This window comes from Anser cygnoides, chromosome 24 (assembly GCF_040182565.1).
Source record: "Anser cygnoides isolate HZ-2024a breed goose chromosome 24, Taihu_goose_T2T_genome, whole genome shotgun sequence".
Taxonomy (NCBI): domain Eukaryota; kingdom Metazoa; phylum Chordata; class Aves; order Anseriformes; family Anatidae; genus Anser; species Anser cygnoides.
Genome location: NC_089896.1, coordinates 6,677,959 through 6,699,039, shown reverse-complemented (window position 1 = coordinate 6,699,039; position 21,081 = coordinate 6,677,959). Strand labels below are relative to the sequence as shown.

Sequence of the window (21,081 nt, the reverse complement as noted above, 5' to 3'; positions counted from 1 at the left end):
ACAAAGCCAGTAGCGATTTCTGTGTTCAGTTTCTGTGCTTTCTGTAGTTCAGCTTTCTTCATGAAGATCCCTAGCTGCTTACTCGTTGTCTTCCACTACAAACACAAACGCTTGGTCAGCCTCCAGGTCGCTACGAGGTCACTTCATTTCTCAAAATGCTAAGGAAGTCATATTACATTTCCTAATCCGTTTAGCATGGGGAGGAATCTCCCACCTGCCGGTAGGCCTAACGTTGCCTGAGCAGGCTGTCCTCTAACCAAAGTTCTCAGCTTGGGAAAAGCCCCAGATTCGACTGCGGTGTTAGCAGAGGCTGCAGCTCCACCAGCATCTCAGCCTAACATGTCAGTGGCGTCATCTATGCTGGAAACCCAGCTTCTGTACCAATAACTGAGAAATACTTGTCGGGTGTATTCTTACCTTCAAGCCAACTTCCCGTAACACCTGAAGTTGTGAGCGTATTCCCGTACAGCTCATCTATGTTGATGACTTAGACCTTGATCTGAACAATTAATTCTCCCCGACTCATTAGCAAGTTCACTGGCAGCCTCTCAGCTCGCTTGATTGCCCTACCCTCAAGGCTGCTTTCCTTCTCCCACACCCACCTTTGCCCAGAAAAGACGCATTTACGGCTCAGGTTGGCCTGGCAGTGAAAGAATCCTTTCACCAAGCAGGGCCCTCGGGGCCAGGCAGACAAAGGCAGGGATGAGTGCTTCAGTGTCCTCCCTCTTTCTTGTCACTTGGATCCCTCCTGCCCCGGCGTATCAAAGCTTTAGTACTGAGCGAGGGAAGGAGCCTCCTGCACAGCTCTGAACGTTGTCCCTCTGTCCCCCGGAGCCCGCGGTGCCCTAGCGGTGGGGAGGGGGGGAGCTGACAGATTTGTACTAAGGAGCATTTGAAATCCCTCACTTAGGATGGCATGGGTGCTTGTTACCTTTCACTGTATCCATCCCTTAAAATAATACCTGCAAATCCCGTGAGTGTAGAAATGGTTTCTGTGTAGTGTTTGCATGGCCCTGCTGAATGCCGCTCTCCTCCCCTCCTAAGAAACTCTGCCAAATCTACTCTAAATTACATTTCCAGTTAGAAGACTCGATAGTAATCTTGTGAGATTTTTTAACTAGTGTCCTCCCTTTTCATGGAAAATGGCAAAAAATACACTTACTATGAGATTAATATTTAATACTTTATGTTCTTTAACTATAAAAGAACCAGACTACATACAACAATATAAACATATATAGTACATATATTTAACATACAGTAAAGACAAATTCAGTAATGCACCACTGTAGAAAAAAAGTTACAAAAAGCACTTAAAGATTTGATCCCCACCCCTTAAAAAGGGTAAATTTTCTATACGGTGGGGGTGTCCATTAATTCTCAACTTTGGTTTAATTTCTTTTTCTCTCTTCCACCCTGATACATACACTGGCAGACAGCTCAACAGCAGGACAGGTACGCTGGCAGATCCGGCAGCTTCTGATAAATGTCATTGCAACTTCTCTATTACTGATGTGCGAAAAATGTCCACTTATTAAATCTGGAAAGGTCTTCTGGGTTTGCACTGCACTCTGAATTGTCTGTGAACACTGCAAAGCTATCTTTTGTAACACACTATAAAGACCTACATAGACTGTTGATCCCAAATACCTGTGGAACCAGAGCACCAGATGCTGGTCCCTTCTGTCACTCCTTGGCATTTGTCTTTCTCATCAAAGTGTTAACTATTGTTTAGTTTAGTGTGTACTCTAGCTTACAGTTTCACACAAGAGCAGAGAAGAATCCTCCAAGTCTCCAAAAACTGAGGTATTCAAAACTTTTTGTGAACTAGAAATGGCTGTTTTAGCTACTGATAGCTATTATCAACCAACAAGATGTCTGTCTTGTATTAAAAACTCCTTCAACTACAACAGAAAAAGATCCCAATAAAATAAAAGTGATCAGATTTCATTGTTTGAATTAAAACAGTGAAAAGAAAGTGGAGACTATTACATTTTTCATTGATTCAAGATATTCTAAATCAACAGATAAATACAGATTTTAAACAGAGTCTGTACAAGCAGCTTTAAAAAAGTCCACATGTGAAATATCCAATATTCTCGCAAGGTGATCTAGGAAAAAAATAAAATAAAAATTCCCCATTTGTTTTATTGTAGGCATTTGCCAAGATTTTTTTCTAGCTAGCATCTGTGACTGCTTCCCAGTTGCATGGATTTTTCTTGCCCAACATAAAAAAGAAAAGCTTTAAAAAGGTTTTAAAAAAATCACGATGGCTATAAAACTATGAAAACTGGTAAGAAAACAGAATCAATATTAATAATAAAAAAGATCTTCTAATAAATCCCAGTTGGCTGGGTTTTGAGTGGACAGCATCTTTTTAATCCTTTCCTACCAAGAATCTCTTTTTTGCTTGCACAGTGTATGTTAGCAGAAATGGATGTGTTCATTTTTAACTCCCAGAAGTTTAAACGTGAGCCTTAATCTAGACACACTCAGGTTTACCAAGTCAACTTTTGAATGGTTAAAAAATAAATAAAAATCAAAGCAACCCTCGCAGAGAGTTTTATTTTCTAGACAGTCAGAAAACTCCAGAATGCTCTAAGATCCACAAATATAGTTAAGTCACTTCTACAAGTAAGGTTGGGTTTATAAGAATTCATCACTTAAACTAGACTAAAGGACTCCAGTTATGAAACTGCCTTACAAAACATCAGTAAATTAAATGAGCACATTTGGAAGATTTACAAGGTCTTGCACCAAGAGGTTAAATGCACTATGAATACCAGTGCAGCATGTATTCCTTTAGAGAAATACAGTGCAATTATGTGCAAAAGTATACTAAAACATATACTCCTAGACAAAGTCAATTACATAGAGCTAAGACTTCAAAATATGTAGTCTGCATGGCCTTTAAAAAACTTTGAGAAAGAGATTATAATAGAAATAAGTTTCTTAAAAACATTATTTTCGATTCTTCATTAAGCACCATGTGAATATCTTATAACAGCTACATCATTTTCTCAAAGCTTGTAGAGGCTGGATTTACAATGGAAGATTTCAGGAAAAACATCAAAAACTAGGAGGAAAAGCACAGCAAACATTTACATGAACAAGAATGTGGATAAACTAACATCCTCTTCTACCAAGTACAAAAGCTGAAGGACTGCACTGAAAACAAAGTAGCACAATATGATAGGTCAACAGGAAACATCGATTTTGGTGGTCACCTTCCATCTGGACTGCGAATGGCACACCCCCCACCCTCCCCAGTGTTACACGGACCTTAACACAGCTCCATCCTCTATGCACAAGACACACAAGAATAATCTCTAAGACCAAAGGAAGGAGGTTGAAGTAAAGTTGCTGAGATCTCCGCAGTCATTCCTGCAGCTCTCACTACAGACTTTCGCGAGTTTAACTTTCCCTGCTCTGAATGTCTTCACAGGTTCAGTCAGCTAGCCTGCACCTCAGCACAGCTCAGCCATGTGGTAAGCTAAATCTTCTGACAGTTTAATTGCAGCACATTAGCTCAAACATGCTCAGCTGATACTCCATGTCTAGTGGCCTCTACCAATATTTACAGTAATTTGGCATCTTCACGCTAGATCGGGATGCCTGGTCACTAAATATCATTGTGGATCCCTATTTACATTCTTACCCCAGTCTCATTAGTGAGCTAGTCTCCTAACACATGCAGATATTGCAACTTCTTCAGTGTTCTCACACACACGAGTCCTCCTGATACCAGCTAATCGGATTCAGAATAAAACACTCTCTGAAGCTGTCTGGACGCAACAAAAAATAGAGCAGCAGTCCAAAAGATTAGTATCAGTAGGCTAGAGGTGGCATTTTCAAACATGCCAGCACAATTTACAAGGCCACATTTTGTTCAGTTTTTCAGAAGTGCGTAGGACCCAAAACCACAGCTGGATTTTCAGAGGAGCTCGGGTCCAAATCTGGCACCTACGTAAGTTCTCTCTGATGGTCCTAAATTACATGACTAAAGTAGGGAATACAGAGCCCTGGATTTTCTGTCTTGTCCCAGTGAGATTTTTCTGCCTGTCACTGTGAGCTGTGTTCAGCTATTACAAACTCAAATTTACTGATGATACGGAATAGGAAATACTGAAAGCTTAATCAGTTTAAGTTACAGAAAATAAATGTAGCAACAGTGTTCCATGAGGTTTTCAGTGTAAAGTGGGAGGAACTGCTCCTACTTTGTCAGCTGTGTCTGGCTACAGTCTTCTGTAGCCAGATCCCAGATCTACACTTACTCCAGCTAGAAAGACTCGGGTACAATTTGCATTTTCATTAAACACGAACAACACAGTAAAGAAACATTAAAAGTCTTACTTCACAGTATCTTTCAGTTCCATCTCCTCTTTAAGGAGCAGTAAGTTACCCATAACCAAACAGGCCTTCTGTTGGTTGTGTTTTCTTCTGAAGTTTCCCAGATTGATTTTTGATAGCTTACATCAACTCAGTTTTATCTGGAAAGGTAAAAATCTCACCTCCTTTGAAAGCCAACTTTTATCTACCCCAACAATAATACAGGAGGTCTACGCTGGAGTTTAAAAACAAAAACAAACAAATTCACACAACAATATCAACCATGAGAAAGACTGCCAAAGACTAAAGGAAAATAGAGGAAAAGAAAAAGGATTTCCATACAAAGAGGCTAGTAAAAATTTCTGAGATTTCCCACCCAATTGCTTCAAAAAGTGTATACAGGGCTGTTTCATATGCATAGCTCATGTATACATATTTAACTACTCCTCAGCTACATCAGCTGAGGACTCACATTCACAAGTGATTATTTAATCTACTAGAATTCCCAAGTAACCTGACTGATAGCTTTTAGCTTCTATTGTAAAAAGTTGAGAATTGGGCCATTCACTTAGTCTAAACTGAGAGACCAGGACACTAGACACCATAACCCTTAATGTTTCTTAAGCACAGACTACTAATGTCTAAATGACATTGAGGATACGTCTGAAAATCTGTAGTCCAAGCTCTTGAAAGAGGAAGATGTAGCAAAAACAATTCAGAAAGAGAAACTCGTTCTCTAAATGCCTACAATTAAGGACATGTGAAATATATTTATTCTTACTTTCTACACTTTCAGCAGCAGCATGTTTTTGTTATTCTGGTTTGTTTGCCCTGGTTTCCAGGTCAACGCAAGTCTACGAAAACACTTAAGGTTTACAGTTTAGATAATACCATCCTAATACAGAAGGATCACAACCTAGTTTAGAAAAGTCCAAGGTAATGGATGAAAACTACATTTCTTCAAATCTAATCTTCAGAGAGAAGACGGTGCTCCTTCCAGATCAGGGCTTAAGGACCACGACAATGTTATTTGAAGAAACTTGTTATCAAAACAACAGAGATGTTCCACCTGCAAAATGTTGCCTCTTCCTCAAAACCAGGAAGCAGAGACACAACTGGAGATTGCTCAAGTAAAACCTCTGTGAAGCCCAGACAGAAGATTCTTCACAGAATTCTGGTGCACAGCACTGAAAACTTAAAAGTATTAAAAACTCTATTTCTCCCCATTCTTCAATTAAAAAAAAATAAAAAAAAAATAAAAAAAAACACAGCCTCACTAACACAATTTTCTGTTGCAAACCAGCCACTGGCAGAGAGAGACCTTCAGTCCTCCCCCTCTCCTCCCACTGCTACATAAGTGTTTCTCGATCCGATAAACTCCTGTGGATCTCCTGCTTGTCATCACCATCAGCATCATCATCATCAGCTGGATCGTTTTCCTCCCCGGACTCCACGTATATGGGCCAGTCGTTATCCGTATCGCCCTTCTCCTGGCCCTCTGAGGAAGGTTCCATCAGGCTGAGGTTAATGGGCATCGAGTCGTCGTGCGTAGTGGTCACACAAGTGCAGCTGTCACACAAGCCAAAGCGTCGCAATCCTTGAGACAGGCTACTCGTGAATGTTCTCCTGCAACCTTTGCAGATAATTGGCTTGTTCGATCGATGCACCTGAGGTTAAAAATAAAATTTTGTGGTAAAAAGGCAATCTGTCTTCATAGCTTTAGCTGTTTCGGGGTGCTGGTTGGCACAGGTAGAACATGTAAGCTAAGGGGCAGGTGACCCCGCCACACTGCCAGAGACAAAGATTTGGGACTACGTAACTACTGCTGAACCAAATACCAGTTGCTTAAACTTATTATTAGCAAAGTTTATCAGAGTTGGCAACAATCGCTGTGTGCAAGATATTTTGGGAAATACAATCGGGAAACAATAAAACAGTCTGCTTTTAAAAATTCATGATAATCTTTCAAACTTACACTTAAAGCGTGACTCCGAAGGTGTTCCTGCCGGGTGAAACGCTTCCCACACGTCTCACAGGGGTAGGGTCTCTCACCTGTGTGAGAGCGAATGTGCCGTTTCAGTATTCCTTTCTGCTTAGCCGTGTAGGGACAGAACGGACATTTGTGAAGCTTGATGGGCACAACTAACACATCACCTTTTGAAAAAGAACACAGTGCATTAGGTTAGGCAGCTCAGCAACGTTAGGTATGTCGGCTTCTTGTCCTTGCTGCAAATCTGAATCAAGATAATTGCATTTTCCACTCTTTTTGCATTTGGCTTACCTGGAATTTCTGTAGGTTGTGCAATTTCAAAAGCCGTTAATGCAGCTGGAGATGACCGAGTCCCTTGAAAATCAGCTTGCTTATATTTACATGGCTAAGTGAGTTAAGTTGATTTTAGTGCACTGCACTGTCTCAGCCATAGGAAGTCTTTTTTTTATATATATATATATACACCCTTATCATTAAACAGCATTGGAAACTAAAATCATATCACGAATTACAGGTAGCAGTGCACTGTTTCCCATACACTTTTACAATGCACAAATTTAGGTACGGGGGACCCATCTGAAAATACGTTTGTTTGTTTCTCCTGCCATTCACGTTAGCCTATCAGAAATAACAAGATGAAAGTTTCCAATATTCTTGCTGATGGAATTTTACTAAAATCAGACCACGCGCACACGAATATATAACTTATCAAGTCAGATGCAAAAATAGAGAATTAAATTTGAAGATCCTGTTTTACATAAACATGGGTATTGCCAAATTTTTCAGTGTCAGCCCAGATACGAGCTGCCTTTGCAGCATAGAGGCTTAGATGTTATCTTAAAGGATTAGGTTTCTCTGATGTTTCAGGTACTGATTCAAAAAAGACTGCATATTCAGCCTTGAACTCTTTAATAGTTACACCAATTTAGGTAAGACTGTAGAACACTCCTCTTACTGAGGTTTGCCCCACTCAGTCTCCAAAAAAAAAAAAAAAAAGCGTGTTTAGTATCGACATGTAGCCATCAAGTGAAATTCACTTGCCCATTTTTGTACCTCCGCGAGGTACTGCTGGTCCTTCCTGGGCACTCTGCGAGGTACTGCTGGTCCTTCCTGGACATCAAGACCTCCATTTACAGAAAGAAAAGCAGCTGGACCTGCCTTGCTTCCAGACTCTAGGGGTGGTGTCAACCCTCCACCAGCTGAGCGGGACCAGGATGACTGGAACACATACAGACACTCGGAAGGAAGTGGCATTTCTCATCTGTCAACTTGAATTCATGAGCACACCATTCTTTCATCAAGGCTTTGTCAGCCCTGGTGTCCTGTGAAAATGCTGAAGGTAGCAGGAGCACTGAAAGCTGAGAAGAGGCATCTCCATCCTACCAACTGCTTATGATGTTCGGTTTAAGCAGAGAAACATAGCTGAATGCAAGATGGATTTTTCCCCCTCCTCCTATTTAAAGCACATCTAGCGTTAACATTTGTAATATGTTGTCACTAACACCTGACGTTCTCTATCAAATCCTAGAAGCATATCCTTTTTAATGAAACGTTAACAATCCAAAGATCTTAAGAGGGGAAAAAGGTAAGCAAAGTTTGGGTATTAGATGCTCTCGCCTCGTTACATGTCAGAAATCATAGACATGAGCTGGTGGTGGTACTCTGTTCTGGTAGCTTTAGTCCTTTGGTGACTGTAGGAGTGGAATATTGATTTTACCAGATTTGTTATCTAAGAACAGTGAGAGAAAGTATTGTTTTTATTGGCTTTAAGATCACACTTGCATATTTGAGCAGGAAATAACACAAATGTAAGCTTGCTATCTAGAGAAGAATACTTCACGGAAGATTTCCTTTCTGCTGCCCGCACCGTTATGCCATTTGTCACGTCCTCAAGTTACATCACTTGCAGTGTGTATCGGTTGCCTCCCTTCTTCATAAGGCAGTTTGGACGAGGTAAGCTGTGCATCAACATTACTGTAAGTGGATAAAAATGCCTTTGTGTCCATTTCAGGAGAAATGCATGTGGACATGAGCACCTCCTGCTCCAGGTCCCTGACACTGCTGCTGGGAGCCATTCCTGCCAGCGCGAGACATCCCAACAGGCACAGGGCTTGCAAAAGCAGCAGCACCTCTGGTGACCAGCAGATGAAAAACAAGTCTGCCTCTGGAAGTAAAAGTTAAGCCTCGTCTTTATGCAATACCACAGAGTTTAAAGCTTTCCACGTTCTTAAGGACATTCTAGGCATCACAGTATTGAATAACACTGAGTTCTGCCTTTCTGAAGGTCAGAGTAATGGCAAACAGACTATGATCCTGCAGCTGACTAGCTGGTAGGAGCTCCAGTGGAATAAGCTAATTCTGGTGTGTACATCCCTCTCGGAGCAGCCCAACTTAACTTTCCAATTGCACTTTTAAAAAAGAAACTTCCTCTCATGATTTTAGTGTTTTAAATTCACCTGCCATTCAACAGGATCCCCAATGAGATTGTTTATTAAAGCAGTGTCACCAACACCAAGCTCCAGGACCAGTTTCAGGCTGTAAACCCTATAGAAATACTTACCTTCCAGGTGCTGCACTGAATAAACGAGTACAGCTTTCTTTGGAAGTCCACAACAATCGTTTATTTCACTACGGCATAATATTCAGCAACACACGCCTCAACAAGAAAGTAACAAAGGAGGTCGCACAACTAGGCGGTTTCCTCACCAAGCACCCTGGCTACACCCTCGAGTCCTCTCACCTGCGTCCTCACCATACCAGTCGCTGTGAATGTCCATCATGGAGCTCATGGCTACCCCCGCATCCTCTGGCCTACCCTCAAAGCCCCGGACGAAGTGATGAACCACGTCATCCTTCCTCTGAGCCGAGCTGTTGCGCAGCAGGGCCTCGAGGAACTGCTTCATGTGGTAGTTGTTGCAGGCCAGGTCCATCGCCTGCCCGCTGTGCAGCCCTTCTTCCATCTGCTCCAGGGACAGCGGAGTCGGGTACTGCTGCAGCCGCTCGCCCACCTCTACCTCCACCTCATCCGAGTCGAACTCCACCTTGGGTTCCACCCCCTTGGGCAGGGAGGAATTAACGTCCTCCGGGGAGTCGCTGCTCACCGGGTCCCTCACCACGAGCTCCAGGGGGTGGCAGCTGCTACACTCCCCGCAGGGGGGGTCTCGCTGACAACCCGCCATCCTCTCCTTTTCCTGCAGGGACGAGACGGGGGCAGAGCCCTGGCTCTTGGAGCCGTACGAGGGGCCCTCCCTCGCGGAGCTCCCGCTCCCGCTGTCGGCCTGGTAGAAGGCGGCCTCCCTCTCAATCTTCCTGCAGATATCCAAGGACGACCTGATGTAGGTCTTGCAGAAGTTCACCACGTCGGTCATCTGCAGGTAGCTGGCCGCGGACATGACCTCGATGACGTTCTCCCCGCAGAGATCCAGCTTCCCCGAGTAGAGGAAATCCAGGATGACGGAGAAGGCCTCGGAGGTGACGATGTCGAGGGACGCGGTGCTGTGCCGCCCGCTGTCCTGGATGTAGTGGATGAGCAGCGCTCGGAAGTAGCCGCTGTTGGCGAAGAGGATGTTCTTGTGCGCCTTGAAGATGCGCCCCTCCACGATGATGCTGCAGTCGCAGAAGAAGTCCCGCTTGCGCTGCTCGTTCAGCTCCCCCAGCAGCTTGGCGTAGTACGACTGCACCTCCATGGCCGCGGCGCTGCGGGCGGGACGGGGACGGGGACGGGGACGCCGTCACCGGGGGGCACCGGGGGCACCGGGAGCCGCCGCCGCCCGGCTCCCCCCCCACACACCCCCCCGCGCCTTCCTCACCCCGGGAGCGGCCGCAGGCAGAGCCCGAGCCCCCGCCCCGCCCCGCCCGGCTCCTCCCGGCCCCGCCCCGCTCCGCGCCGCCCGCTCCCGGTGCCGGTGCCGGTCCCGGCCCCTCCCCCTCCCGGCCGCCGTACCGCCGGCCGCCCGCCCGGCAGCAGGAAGTGACGAAGCCGGGAGCCCCGCCCGGACCGGGGCCGGGGCTGCGGGGTGAGGGGTCGGTAAATAGTGGTGACGTCACGCCGCCGAGATGGCGGACGGGTGAGCGGCGGGGCCGGGGACCGGGGCCGGGGACGGGGCAGGGCGGGGATTCGGGATCTTGGGGCCGGGACCGGGACCGGGCTAGGATGGGTTGGGGTCCGGGAACCGGGCACCAGGCCGGGATCCGGGCATCGGTACCGGGCTGGGATTCGTGGACCGCCACCGGGCATTCGGGACCGGGCTGGGATTCGGGATCCGGGAACCGGGCTGGGATTCGGTGTCGGGCTGAACTCCGGGGACCGGGCTGGGCCCCGGGGGGCTCCGTGCCGCACCGGTACCGTGCGGCGGGGCCCGGCCCAGGCCCCCCCCCCCCCCCCCTTGACGCTCGTCCCTCCCCGGCAGGGAGGAGGCGGGCTGGTGGCGGGGCTGGCTGCAGCAGAGCTTCCAGGCCGTCAGGGACAAGGTACGGGCCGCACGCGGGGCTGGGCGGCGGGGGAGCGGGGGGGGAACCGGGGGCCAGCCGGGGGCACCGGGGGAGCGGGGAGCTGGGGTCGGGGGGCCGGGAGCCGGGGAGACGCACCCGAGCGGGGAGGGCAGGTGCCCGCAGCATTGCCCGCTGGTGTGTAACTTCCTGCGTGACAGCGCTGCTCATGGCGACGATACGTAACGCTCAAAACAAGGCTTCTGAAAACACAGCTGCTTTGGTTCTCAACATTAAAAAACGCCATAACGCGTTTTGGGTACGGCTGTGTCCCGCCGTTACCCTGCTTACTGCGGCCCTGCCCACTGCGCGAGCTGTGGCGAGGGCTCTTGGGGTGAAGGCTCCTGCGCTGTCACCTGTGTAAACGTCAGGCGTTCCCAGAGCGACCGTGGCTTTGGAGACCCGAAGGTTAGGCGAGCTGTCTGTCGTCTTCTTGCAGTCCTCAGAAGCTCTGGAGTTCATGAAGCGGGACCTGGCTGAGTTCACTCAAGTAGTGCAGCATGACACAGCCTGCACGATCGCCGCTACGGCCAGCGTGGTCAAGGACAAACTGGCAGTGAGTAGAGGAGTGGGAGAGCTGGGCGCTGCAGAACGGGGCGAATGGGACACGCCTGCAGCTGGCACGTTGGTCCTGCCTCTGAGGGCACGATCCCTCAAACAGACCCCGAGATAGGAACACGGGCTGTGGCGTTCAGACTTCCCTCCTGTGCAGATCCGATTCTGAGCACTGTGTGGGATTTCCGTGTTGTAGTGGTGAGGAACCTCTGGGAATAAGCGTGGGAAGGTGACCAGTGCTTTTCTGCTGCCTGTGTGCTGGGTAGGCAGGCTCCTGGCGGTGTCACCGTCGTATCGTATCGGACCTTTGCCCGAGCTGCCCTCTTTAGCCCCTCACAGCTGTTGCTGGGCCAGGCCTTGAGCCTGGCTGCTTTTCCCCTCAAAGCCTCGGCTCCGTTCCCAACCAACCTCTCACGAAGGGCTGCCAGTGTGGGGCCAGTGAGTGACACCTGTGCACAGCCTGGCCACGCAGTTGCATTGTTAGCACACTTTGAAGGAAGAAAAATCCTTCTTCCTGAGGAGAACACACCCAGAAAAGACAGATTTGTCCTGTTGCTTCAGGTACTGTTACTTACACCATGCTGCTTCTCTTCTTCAAGAGGGCAGAAGGTTCCTCAGGTGCGACTGAAAAGGTGAGGAAGGGGATTTCTGACTTCCTGGGCGTCATCTCGGACACGTTTGCTCCCTCGCCGGACAAAACCATTGACTGCGATGTCATAACGCTGATGGCAACCCCCACGGGGACCACAGAACCCTACGACAGCGCGAAGGTGAGTGCCCCGTCTCAGAGCTTCTCCCCAGCGCTGCGCCTCGTCTTCCCGGCCCTGCTGCTGCCCCTCCACTGACACCTCTTCCCCGTGTGTTCTCCTCCAGGCTCGCCTCTACAGCCTCCAGTCAGACCCAGCCACCTACTGCAACGAACCCGACGGTATGGGCTCGGCAGTGCTGCCGAGAGCCTGGGGGCATGCGGGGGCTGTGGGGCGTCCCCTCTCACCTAGACCTGTCACCAGCAGCCCTGCCCTGCCTGGGGCAGGGGCACCAGCAGGAGGGAGCCGGGTCCCCTGCTGCCGTCGGGACCAGGCTGGGCTGTGAGCCTGCTGTGGGTTCCACCACCCCTACAGCTGGCGCTGCCTCGCCCTTTGCTGGCAGAGGACCCAGCCCCCAGGGTGGGCTCAGGGCCCCGTGTCTCCCTCGCAGCCGTTGCTGTGAGATGTGTCCATCCCTCAGCCTGTGACCTCCGGGTGCTGCCTGACGGGCCTCGCGTGGGGCTTTGGGTTTCCCCTTGCAGCAGCGAGGAGCAGCTCCCTCTGGGGAAGGGGAGCATGCAGTGGGTGGGCGGAGTGCAGGCACCCCTCGCGGCCTGGGCTGCTCGTGGCTTGAAGCTGCTGCTCCTCCCCTCCCAGGTTTCCCTGCTGTGACTGCGTCCTGCTTGCAAATCCCCTCCTGCCTGTCGTGTGGGGTTTGAGGCCTTGAGGAGGAGGCCTGCTCGTCAGGGCTGTGTCTTGCTGGGCTCTTGCCTTCCCTTGCCTGCCCCTTGCTCACCCCAGCTGGTCTGCTCTGGAGCATCTTTCCAAGGAAACTTCCTGAAACTGTTTGTGCCTTGCTTGTGCCAAAAATTATCTCAGTGCCTGTCCTTTTCAGGCCCTGCTGAACTCCTCGAGGCCTGGCTCTCCCAGTTTCACCTGGAGGAGAAGAAAGGGGAGATTGCGGAGCTGCTGGCAACCAGTCCTTCCATACGGGCTCTCTACACTAAAATGGTAAGGAGCTGGTTTATGGCAAACTGGCGCAGCGGTGCAAGGCAGCGTTTGATTCTGCCCTCACTTGTTTGTCACGGGCCTGGAACAGAATTTTCTCTGTAGCTGTCTGATGTGTGTGAGCACCTGGCAGCGTGATGCTGGTGCTTGGTGCCAAGTCTGTGCACCCAAAAACGCTATTGCCTTGCACAGGTTACAGTGGTGCCTGTGAGGCTCGGGGGGAGAGAGGGGTGAGGCAGCAGCCACAGCCCCCCCTCACACCGTGATCCCTGTGTTGCTCCCAGGTCCCTGTGGCTGTTTCCCACTCTGAGTTCTGGCAGCGCTATTTCTACAAAGTGCATCGCCTGGAGCAGGTAGGTCAGGGGTGGGTGTTCCCCCAGCGGTGGGCACTCCAGCCAAGGAGCCCTGTGAGGCAGGCTGAAGAAGCAGAAGGTTCCTTTTCCTGGAAGGGCAGGGCTCCGGGCTGCCTTTCCTGGCTCCTTGTCCTCGGTGTGCCTGGGGGGCGAAGGGACCGGGGATGTGAGCAGCTGCTGATGCTGAGCTCCCTGCAGGATGAAGCCCGGAGGGAGGCTCTGAAGCAGCGTGCGGAGCAGAGCATTCACCGAGAGGAGCCAGGCTGGGAAGAGGATGAAGGTGGGTCGGGGTGGCGGTCTGGGGGTGGGCTCGTGCAGACCTCGGCAGCCTGAGTTAGGGAGGGCAGTGACTGCTCCTCGCTCCCCCACATCCAGCTCCTGGCCCAGCTGCAGCCAGCGTCGCCGCACTGTCAGCTGCTGCCGCGCTTGCTGAAACATCTCTTGCTTCTCTTCTGCCTTCCTACAGAGGAGCTCTTGGGGATGTCACCCCTGCCTTGCGCTAACGTGAAATTTCCAGAAGCAGCAGAGAAAGCAGCTGCCCCTGCAGCCCCGGAGGGAAGCCACCCCGCTTCTCGCAAGGGTCCCTCAGAGGAGGGCTGGGCTGTCCTCACTCCTGAGCCGGCCCCAGCAGAGGGGAGCCCCTCCGAGAGCAGTGAGAGCGTCTCCCTTGTGACTCAGATTGCAAACCCTGCCTCTGTGCCTGCTGCACAGCTACAGACTGGAGCACAACCAGATGGGGCCAGAGACCTCTCCCAGAGGCTGCTGGAAGCCACTTCGGAAGAGCCGAGCTCTCTGCCAAAGCCCCCAGAACCTGGGCATCCTTCTGCACCTGCCCGGGAGCCCGCAGCATCCTCAGAGCAGCCGGCTGTTACAGAGCTCAGAGAGGTGGAGAGCAGAGCCCAGGGCAGGACAGAGACTCTGAAAGAGGAGGGACCGACAGATCTACGGATCTTTGAGCTGAACTCGGATAGTGGGAAGTCCACCCCCTCCAACAACGGCAAGAAAGGTGCGTGTGTGGGGCCAGCACCGGGCCTGGAAACCCGCTGGGGGCGGCAGCTTTTGGGGAAGGGCTTAGAGTCAGAGCAGAAACCTGGGCGCAGCCTTCTCGGGCTCGGAGTTGTGGCTCCTGGTCAGGTAGGTGATGGGGTCGGGTAGGTAATGACAAACTTTCTGCAGTGCAGAAGATCTCTGCCCTGTCCTGACCCATTCTTCCTGAATTGCTGTTTAGAACATACCAAAAGACAAGCCCAGATCTTGGTTTTGTGTTAGGAGAGGAGAGCAGAGGGGGAGGCTCCTCCACGGCCCGTAGCGGGGAAGTGCTGTAACTCTGATGCTGTTCACACACCTCTCACTGCAGGGAATGCCGCCTGGAGCAGAGCCTCTGTAGTGTCCCACCATAACGTCTGTGTTAGCTTTAGGGGTGTAAAGCTGCTGGGAGTAACCCGAGCTCAGGGAAGGCAGCTTGGTGTCGCAAACTGGCTCAAATTAGACAAAGCAATCAGGGGTCTGTGAGCAGAGCAGCCTTTGGTCCCCGGCCTGCTGGATAGCGGTGCCAAGGCTGTGCTCTGTGCAAGGAGTGGGTTTCCTTCCCTCTGCCTGTCACCCCGAGGAGCATCCCCCTGCCCCGGGAGGTTGTGCCTGCTGTTGGGGCTGTGACAGTCCCCGTATCTGTCATTCTGTCACTCCTCACCTGCCGTGTTTTGTGTGTGAGCGAGGCATGACACGTCCCAGTCCTCCCAGGACGGAGGAGAACGTGTTTTAGCACCTGCCTCTCCCACTTGTCCTGCGCCTGGGGGAACAGCCCTTGCTGGCACAAAAACGCAGCTCAGTGCGTCCCACGCCTGTCAGTGAGCTGGTGGCCCGCTGCTGGGAGCGGGGGAGGTTCTCACTCCTCGGGCAGGGTGTGTTGGAGCTGAGCCTCGTGAGTGCTTCGTGGGCCTGCTCAGGCGGCTCCTGCTTTGGCCGGAGGGTCTGGAGGGCACGCGCAGCTCTGACGGCTCTGTCGTGGTGCTTGTGCTTACAGGCTCCAGCACCGATATCAGCGAGGACTGGGAGAAGGACTTTGATCTGGACATGACTGAAGAGGAGGTGCAGCTGGTCCTGTCCAAGGTGGAAGTGTCTGGGGAGGTGAGTGCAGGGGAGACGCTGGCTCAGCCGGGCGAGAAGGCTGCTCGGGGAAGGCGTTGGCATTTCATCGGCTCCTTGGGGGGATGCTGCGTGCGCTCTGCCCTTGCTGGGTGCTTCCCCTGGGCCCGAAGCCGGGTGGGGAGAGACCACAGAGCGAGAGGGCCAGGCCCTCGGCGTCAGCCCCACTGCAGGAGCCACGGCTGTGCAGATGTGGTTGCTGCTGGCCTGGGAGGACAGCGCCGCAGCAGGCAGGTGCCTGCCTCGAGCAGCTCGCAGGCGGCTTCTCAAGGTGTCTCTCCCTCTCTGAGGACACGGGCTTTGCTTGGGATCTCAGCATGGGAGCCACGGGGATTAGCTAGAGCAGAGAACGGGTTTTCATGCTTAAAGGAGGATGGACGTGCTTAAAGAGGGCTGAGTGTGCAGGTTCTGCAGGCAGAGCACAGCAAGCAAATCTGTTGTGTGGGTGTGGGAGTGAGTGGATACGTCAGGCTTTGCGCTAACTCGGGTGCCCTGGGCAGGAGGATTTGTCAATAGGCGTCTGAGTTACAGGAACAACAGAGATCTTCTTCTTGTTTGCAGCTTGAAGATGAAGAGTGGGAAGACTGGGAATAAACCAACTTCTTCCAGTGCGTCACAGGCTCATTTCCACCATCGAATGTGAATTAAATCACGGACCGGCTATTCCTTTGTGTGTAACTGTGCTGGGGATCGCAGTTCCTGGCTGGAGGAACTTCATTCCTTCTAAATCCTGTGGGCATCTCAAATGACCCCTTCAGACCTGGAGGAGGAGAAGGAAGCAGGAATTTGCTCGTACACGTAGCTGCTAGGGAGTTCATCTTCTCGGTAGGTCCTAGAGGCTGGCGAGGCCAAAACTGACTGCCCCAAAAGCATCGGGTGGAGGCAGATGCGATGCAGTGAGGGGTCCCTGGGGTGAGCAGGCACTTGGGCACCTGGCAGGATTGCTTGGTGCTGCCGAATTGCCTGTTGGCTGAGTGTTTGCGTGTGTGTGTGTGTGTAATCTATGGTACAGCAGTTCAAGGGATCTTGGGTGCTGCTCCTACTCGCTCACTGCTCTGTGCTGCTGGTCAGGCTGTCCCCAGAGAAAGCCCCCGCGTGGGGAATGGCCAGGGGCTGGAGATGCTGCAGGAGAAGCCCCATTTGCTTTTCCACTCTTTGCTATAAAGAAAGGCAGTTGGCTTGTGGCTTTGGCCCAAAGCTGGGCCGTTCTGGAAGGAGCCAAACTCCCTGCCAAACCCTGAGCTTCTGCCTGGCTTTTTGTCCTGGAAGCCTTTTCTGATGGGAACTCCTCTTTCCTGCGGTAAGAGCAACAGCTCCTCTAAGAGCCAGGGCTCGATGCTTTCCCCTTTGCAGCTAGACCAGCTGTACTGCCCTCCTCTACTGCATTCTAGGTACTTCTCATTAAATTCTCCAAGCAGAGTTTTGTGGCTTGCTCTTTCTGAGCCCTTCTGGGCAGGCAGTGATTTGGGTCAGCTTGGGAGCGGAACCCTCTGCTGCGGTGCCCTTGCAAAGCCCCGGTGTGGGCCACTGACCACTTCAACGCCGCTGCGGTGCCAAGGCTCAGCCTTCTGCCAGCCCGGGGGGAGGCAGAAGTGTCCAAGCTCGGATGGCTTCTCTTGGTGCCTGCCCTCCCTGCGTCCCAGCCGCACCAGGGTCACAAACCTCCCTGCGCTCACTCGGTTTCCCTCACCTAACCCCCTCGCGACTGCTTGCAACGCTTCCTTCGGACCCACGGCCTCTGCAGGCAGCTCCCTCGTAGTGCCATGAGGTGCTCCTCAGTGGGGGTCGCTAACATAAAGTTATCCTAAAGGGGCAGAGCCCACGCTGCTGTTTTTTTGGCCTTTGGGTGGTGGTTTTATATGTGCTACCGTCGTCCTTCTGCCCCTTGCAGGGCTGCTCCACGGGAGCTGGGGCTTTCCTTCTGTTTCTGGATAGCATTAGCCTAGGTACACTTGGAAGACTTGACTTTTTTTTTTAATTTTTTTCTCCTCGCCGTTGGGGAGATTCTCAAATGCAGCTGCTCGCCTGGGTGGCAGCACCGACTTCAGGCCCTTACACGAGCTCTTGTCTGTGCTGCAGAACCTGTGTGTGGGGTCCAGGGCCTGAGCTGCAGCTCAATTCCTGCTTGGTGCACCACAGAGCCTCTGAAACCTGCTGCAGCTTCGCACTAGGGTGGGCTCAAGTTGGGCTGAAGCAGAAACCCTTGTCGTGGGAGGTTTCTGCCGAGGGGTTGGGGCTGGGGCAGCAGTCTGAGGGCGTGAGTCACAGCAGCATCCCTGGCCCAGCAGCAGAGCTTCAGGGTGCAGTGCTCTCATCTGTGTCATTTGTTTTTTTTTTTCTTTTGTCAAATTAACTGTTGGGTTGTCTGTGCAATATTCTCTGTTCTGAACTATTCCGCATCTCCCTGAGCCTTTTCTAGCTGGGGCAAAAACCAGGAATACTTCTAACAGCTGGTAGTTTTGTAACAATGACTTTCTCCAAACCTTTTACAGACTTGCAGTTAACAGCAATTAAAGGAATTCTACAGAGTTGCTACCTGTGTCCTCCTTTCCTTTGCCTGTGGGGTGGGGAGAGCTGCCTTGAGAGTCAACTGCTTTAAATTTCTTTTCCCTTTCCTCCCATCTACCCCAAGGGAGGTTCACTTAGCTGGGAGGATGAGGGGAGAGGGACGAGGACAAGCAGAAGTGTCCGGGCAGCTGGGATGCTCACACCCAGTGTGCCCTCTTGTGTATCCCAGTGGCCCCACGTGCAAGCGCTGCCCCAGGCTGCGTGGGGCTTGTGTGAAGCTTGCTGTGTCTGTCCTGCTCCCTGCCACTGAAGGCCGAGGGCTTTGAGGGAGCAGATGAAAGTGTCCAGATATGAACCAGGCCATGTCTCTGCCAGCCAGAGGCCTGGCAGGGCACCCAGGAGGCTGTACAGATGGTAAACACTGACATCCAACTTTATCTTCATTTTAGAAGCAATCTGTCCCAGGGGGGTAGAGCAGAGCGAGCACTTCTCAGGGGTTCGCCAGCCAGGGGTGCCTGCTGACCCCCTCCACGGAGGGCCTCAGGACCATGTCTGGCTCCAGGAGCATTTTCAGGAGGTCCTGGCACTCCCTGGAGACCCCCAGGTGCCTGGGCAGGGAGACGCCTTTCTGCTGCTGGCACAGCATCTGGGGGATGTTGGTGTCATCGAAGGGCAGGCAGGCGCACAGCAGGACGTAGAGGATGACGCCCAAGCTCCAGATGTCGCCCTTGCAGCTGTCATGGGGCACCCCCTGCAGCACCTCGGGCGCCGCGTAGGCCGTGCTGCCGCAGAAGGTGCGGCTCAGCTCCTGGCGGCCCCTGGGGAGCAGCTTGGCGAAGCCGAAGTCCGTCAGCTTCACGGTGCGGCCCTGCAGCAGGGCGTTCTCGCACTTGAGGTCGCGGTGAGCCACCCCGCAGCCGTGGCAGTACCGGATGGCCTCGACCAGCTGGCGAAAGAGCGCCCTGGCGCGGTGCTCAGGCAGGGGACCCTCGCGCAGCACGCAGTCAAAGATGTCCCCGTTCTCTGCCAGCTCCATCACGAGGTAGATCTTCCCTTCTGCAGATTCCAGCATCTCGTACACCCGGATGATGTTCTTGTGGTCCAAGCGCCCGACGATCTGGAGCTCCCGGGGCAGGAATCTCTGAATAAATTCTGCCAGGAGAAAATTTACTCACAGAGTGATGCCCTGCACCTCTCCTGGCTGGGACCACGGGGATGGGTAGAGGGAGGGAAGGGCGCACTGTGGGCGCTCAGTGCCTTGTGGGCTGGCACCAAGCCTTTCCCCAGGAATGCTCATCCAGAGGGGATGCTGGGCTCTGCCAGCACGTGGGGCTCCCTGCGGCTGGAGGAGCAGCCAGCTAAATAACCTTTGGGTCATGGCCCCCGGCTGCTCCGCTGGGGGTCAGCATCTGGCCAAACTGCTCTTAGGTGGAAAGTCTGGGGAGCTTATTTTCTGGCAGGATTGAAAAGTCTTCGAGGAGGGATGGTGCCTCAGCCTGGAGTCCCTTCGGGGCCACCTCTTACCTTCTGGGCCTTTCCTCGTATCAATTATTTTAATTGCCACTTTCTTCTGATGCTTTAGGGATAAGGCCTCCTTCACTTTGGAGTAAGTTCCCTCCCCAATGGTCTTGCCAAGCTGGTAGCCATTGGCAAGCAAAAACGCCTCCATGTCCTCCTACAAGCTGGGACCGCTCAGTCTCAGGTCAACCCCCAGCAACTACACAACAGCATCGCAGCAGCCAGGGGCTCCCCGTGTCCCCGCTGCCATGCACAGCACCCCAAGGCCCTGACTGTGCCCTGGTGCTGTGTGAAGGGGAGCATAGGGGGACCTGTTAAACCCGGGTGTGCTATTATGATGCAGCTGATGCTGCGTGAATCAGAGATGACGGATGTGCGTCAAAGGGTGGCCACTCGGCCGGGCAGGGCGGATAGGGCTGTGCTGGAACGCCCGCTCAGTGGGCACCGTAAGTAGGGGGCTCACGGGGTGGGGAACGCAGGGGATGCGGGGCTGGCCACACGTGCTCCCCCTCCTTTTGCCGTTGCTGCCCCTCCGTGTCCCTTCCCCTCTTTCCCCAGAGCAGGCTGGGGGGTGGCAGTAGGGGGTTCAGAGCTGGCGTGCTGGGAACGCTTTGCTGCTCGGTGCCATCCTGCACCTCCAGCAAGGGGACGCCGAAGGCAGGCAGCGGCCGTGCCCTGTGCCAGCCTCCTGCTGCTGCTGCCTCGCAGCCGTGCTTCCGAGCTGGGCACATCCAGCCAGCTCTGGCAGCTGGAACCAGAGCGGGCAGTGCCTCCTGCCCTTCGGCAGGGCTAGACCCGGCCCCGGCGAGCCCTGGGCCCCCCTGTGTGGGGCTGGGGATTGCTGGGGCCAGGCCCTGTGCTGCCAGCTCACGGCTCCTTCTCCCCGGTCAGCCACGTCCAGGGCCCGGACATGAGCTCCCAGGAAACACCACAGGCCCGGAGGTTCCCCATCGAGGCAGGTGACTGTCCCAGCCTGGCCGCAGCTCCAGAGGCTCAGGAGCCAGTGGGTGCTGAGCAGCCTGCGGGAAGGTAAGGGGGTGCTGAGCCCTGCCAGGACTCCTGTGGGGTGCAAGGTCCGGCCCTGGTGTGCCGTGCCGTGCCGTGCCGTGCCACTGCCCTCACCCTGCTCTCTCCCCACAGGCAGCTGCGGCGATGCCCCGGGAGCCACTGCCTGACCCTGCCCCACGTCCCCATCGACGTCTTCATTGCCATGGGAGGGAACTGCCGGCCACGCGCCACCTGATGCCCCCGCGCCGCTCAGCCCCTGCTGCAGGAGGCCGTGGAGCTGCGAAGGACACAGATCCTTTAAACACTTTATAATGAAAGGACATCTTAGAGTGTTGCTGTGCGTGCTGTCCTGCCCCGAGCTGCATGTGGAGCAGGATCGGGCCTGTGTCCCCTCAGTGCCTCCCCTGGGGGCCCCGGAGCCGCCTGCCCCCGG

General features: G+C 52.9%; 4 protein-coding genes across 6 annotated transcripts; 2 read left to right on the top strand and 2 right to left on the bottom strand.

The window, feature by feature from the left end:
- Nucleotides 1-1,228: 1,228 nt before the first annotated feature.
- Nucleotides 1,229-10,365, bottom strand: ZBTB8B (zinc finger and BTB domain containing 8B). Of its 3 annotated transcripts, XM_048049598.2 has the most exons (4): nucleotides 10,263-10,365; nucleotides 9,060-10,015; nucleotides 6,305-6,483; nucleotides 1,229-5,996 (listed from the first exon to the last, which is right to left on the bottom strand). In XM_048049598.2, the coding sequence occupies exons 2-4, from the start codon at nucleotides 10,003-10,005 to the stop codon at nucleotides 5,679-5,681; spliced, it is 1,443 nt and encodes a 480-aa protein (XP_047905555.1). In that variant the 5' UTR covers nucleotides 10,006-10,015; nucleotides 10,263-10,365; the 3' UTR covers nucleotides 1,229-5,678. The 3 variants fall into 3 exon arrangements, 2 of the variants coding, with proteins under 2 accessions (XP_047905555.1, XP_047905557.2); XR_007158668.2 differs by lacking the exons at nucleotides 1,229-5,996; nucleotides 10,263-10,365 and adding an exon at nucleotides 6,611-8,483 and having other exon boundaries at nucleotides 6,349-6,483; nucleotides 9,060-10,218; XM_048049600.2 differs by lacking the exons at nucleotides 1,229-5,996; nucleotides 6,305-6,483; nucleotides 10,263-10,365 and adding an exon at nucleotides 6,490-8,483 and having other exon boundaries at nucleotides 9,060-10,218.
- BSDC1 (BSD domain containing 1) lies at nucleotides 10,260-18,145 on the top strand. Its single transcript, XM_066982489.1, has 11 exons — nucleotides 10,260-10,386; nucleotides 10,729-10,789; nucleotides 11,247-11,363; nucleotides 11,962-12,132; nucleotides 12,236-12,290; nucleotides 13,004-13,119; nucleotides 13,401-13,469; nucleotides 13,668-13,749; nucleotides 13,936-14,475; nucleotides 15,493-15,596; nucleotides 16,176-18,145. Exons 1-11 carry the CDS (start codon nucleotides 10,376-10,378, stop codon nucleotides 16,206-16,208), a joined length of 1,359 nt encoding a protein of 452 aa, XP_066838590.1. The 5' UTR covers nucleotides 10,260-10,375; the 3' UTR covers nucleotides 16,209-18,145.
- Nucleotides 18,146-18,527: 382 nt separating this feature from the next.
- Nucleotides 18,528-19,791, bottom strand: TSSK3 (testis specific serine kinase 3). Its single transcript, XM_066982492.1, has 2 exons — nucleotides 19,647-19,791; nucleotides 18,528-19,274 (listed from the first exon to the last, which is right to left on the bottom strand). Exons 1-2 carry the CDS (start codon nucleotides 19,789-19,791, stop codon nucleotides 18,613-18,615), a joined length of 807 nt encoding a protein of 268 aa, XP_066838593.1. The 3' UTR covers nucleotides 18,528-18,612.
- FAM229A (family with sequence similarity 229 member A) lies at nucleotides 19,299-20,972 on the top strand. The gene is made up of 3 exons (XM_066982493.1): nucleotides 19,299-20,086; nucleotides 20,532-20,669; nucleotides 20,781-20,972. Exons 2-3 carry the CDS (start codon nucleotides 20,551-20,553, stop codon nucleotides 20,881-20,883), a joined length of 222 nt encoding a protein of 73 aa, XP_066838594.1. The 5' UTR covers nucleotides 19,299-20,086; nucleotides 20,532-20,550; the 3' UTR covers nucleotides 20,884-20,972.
- The last annotated feature ends 109 nt before the right edge of the window (nucleotides 20,973-21,081 follow it).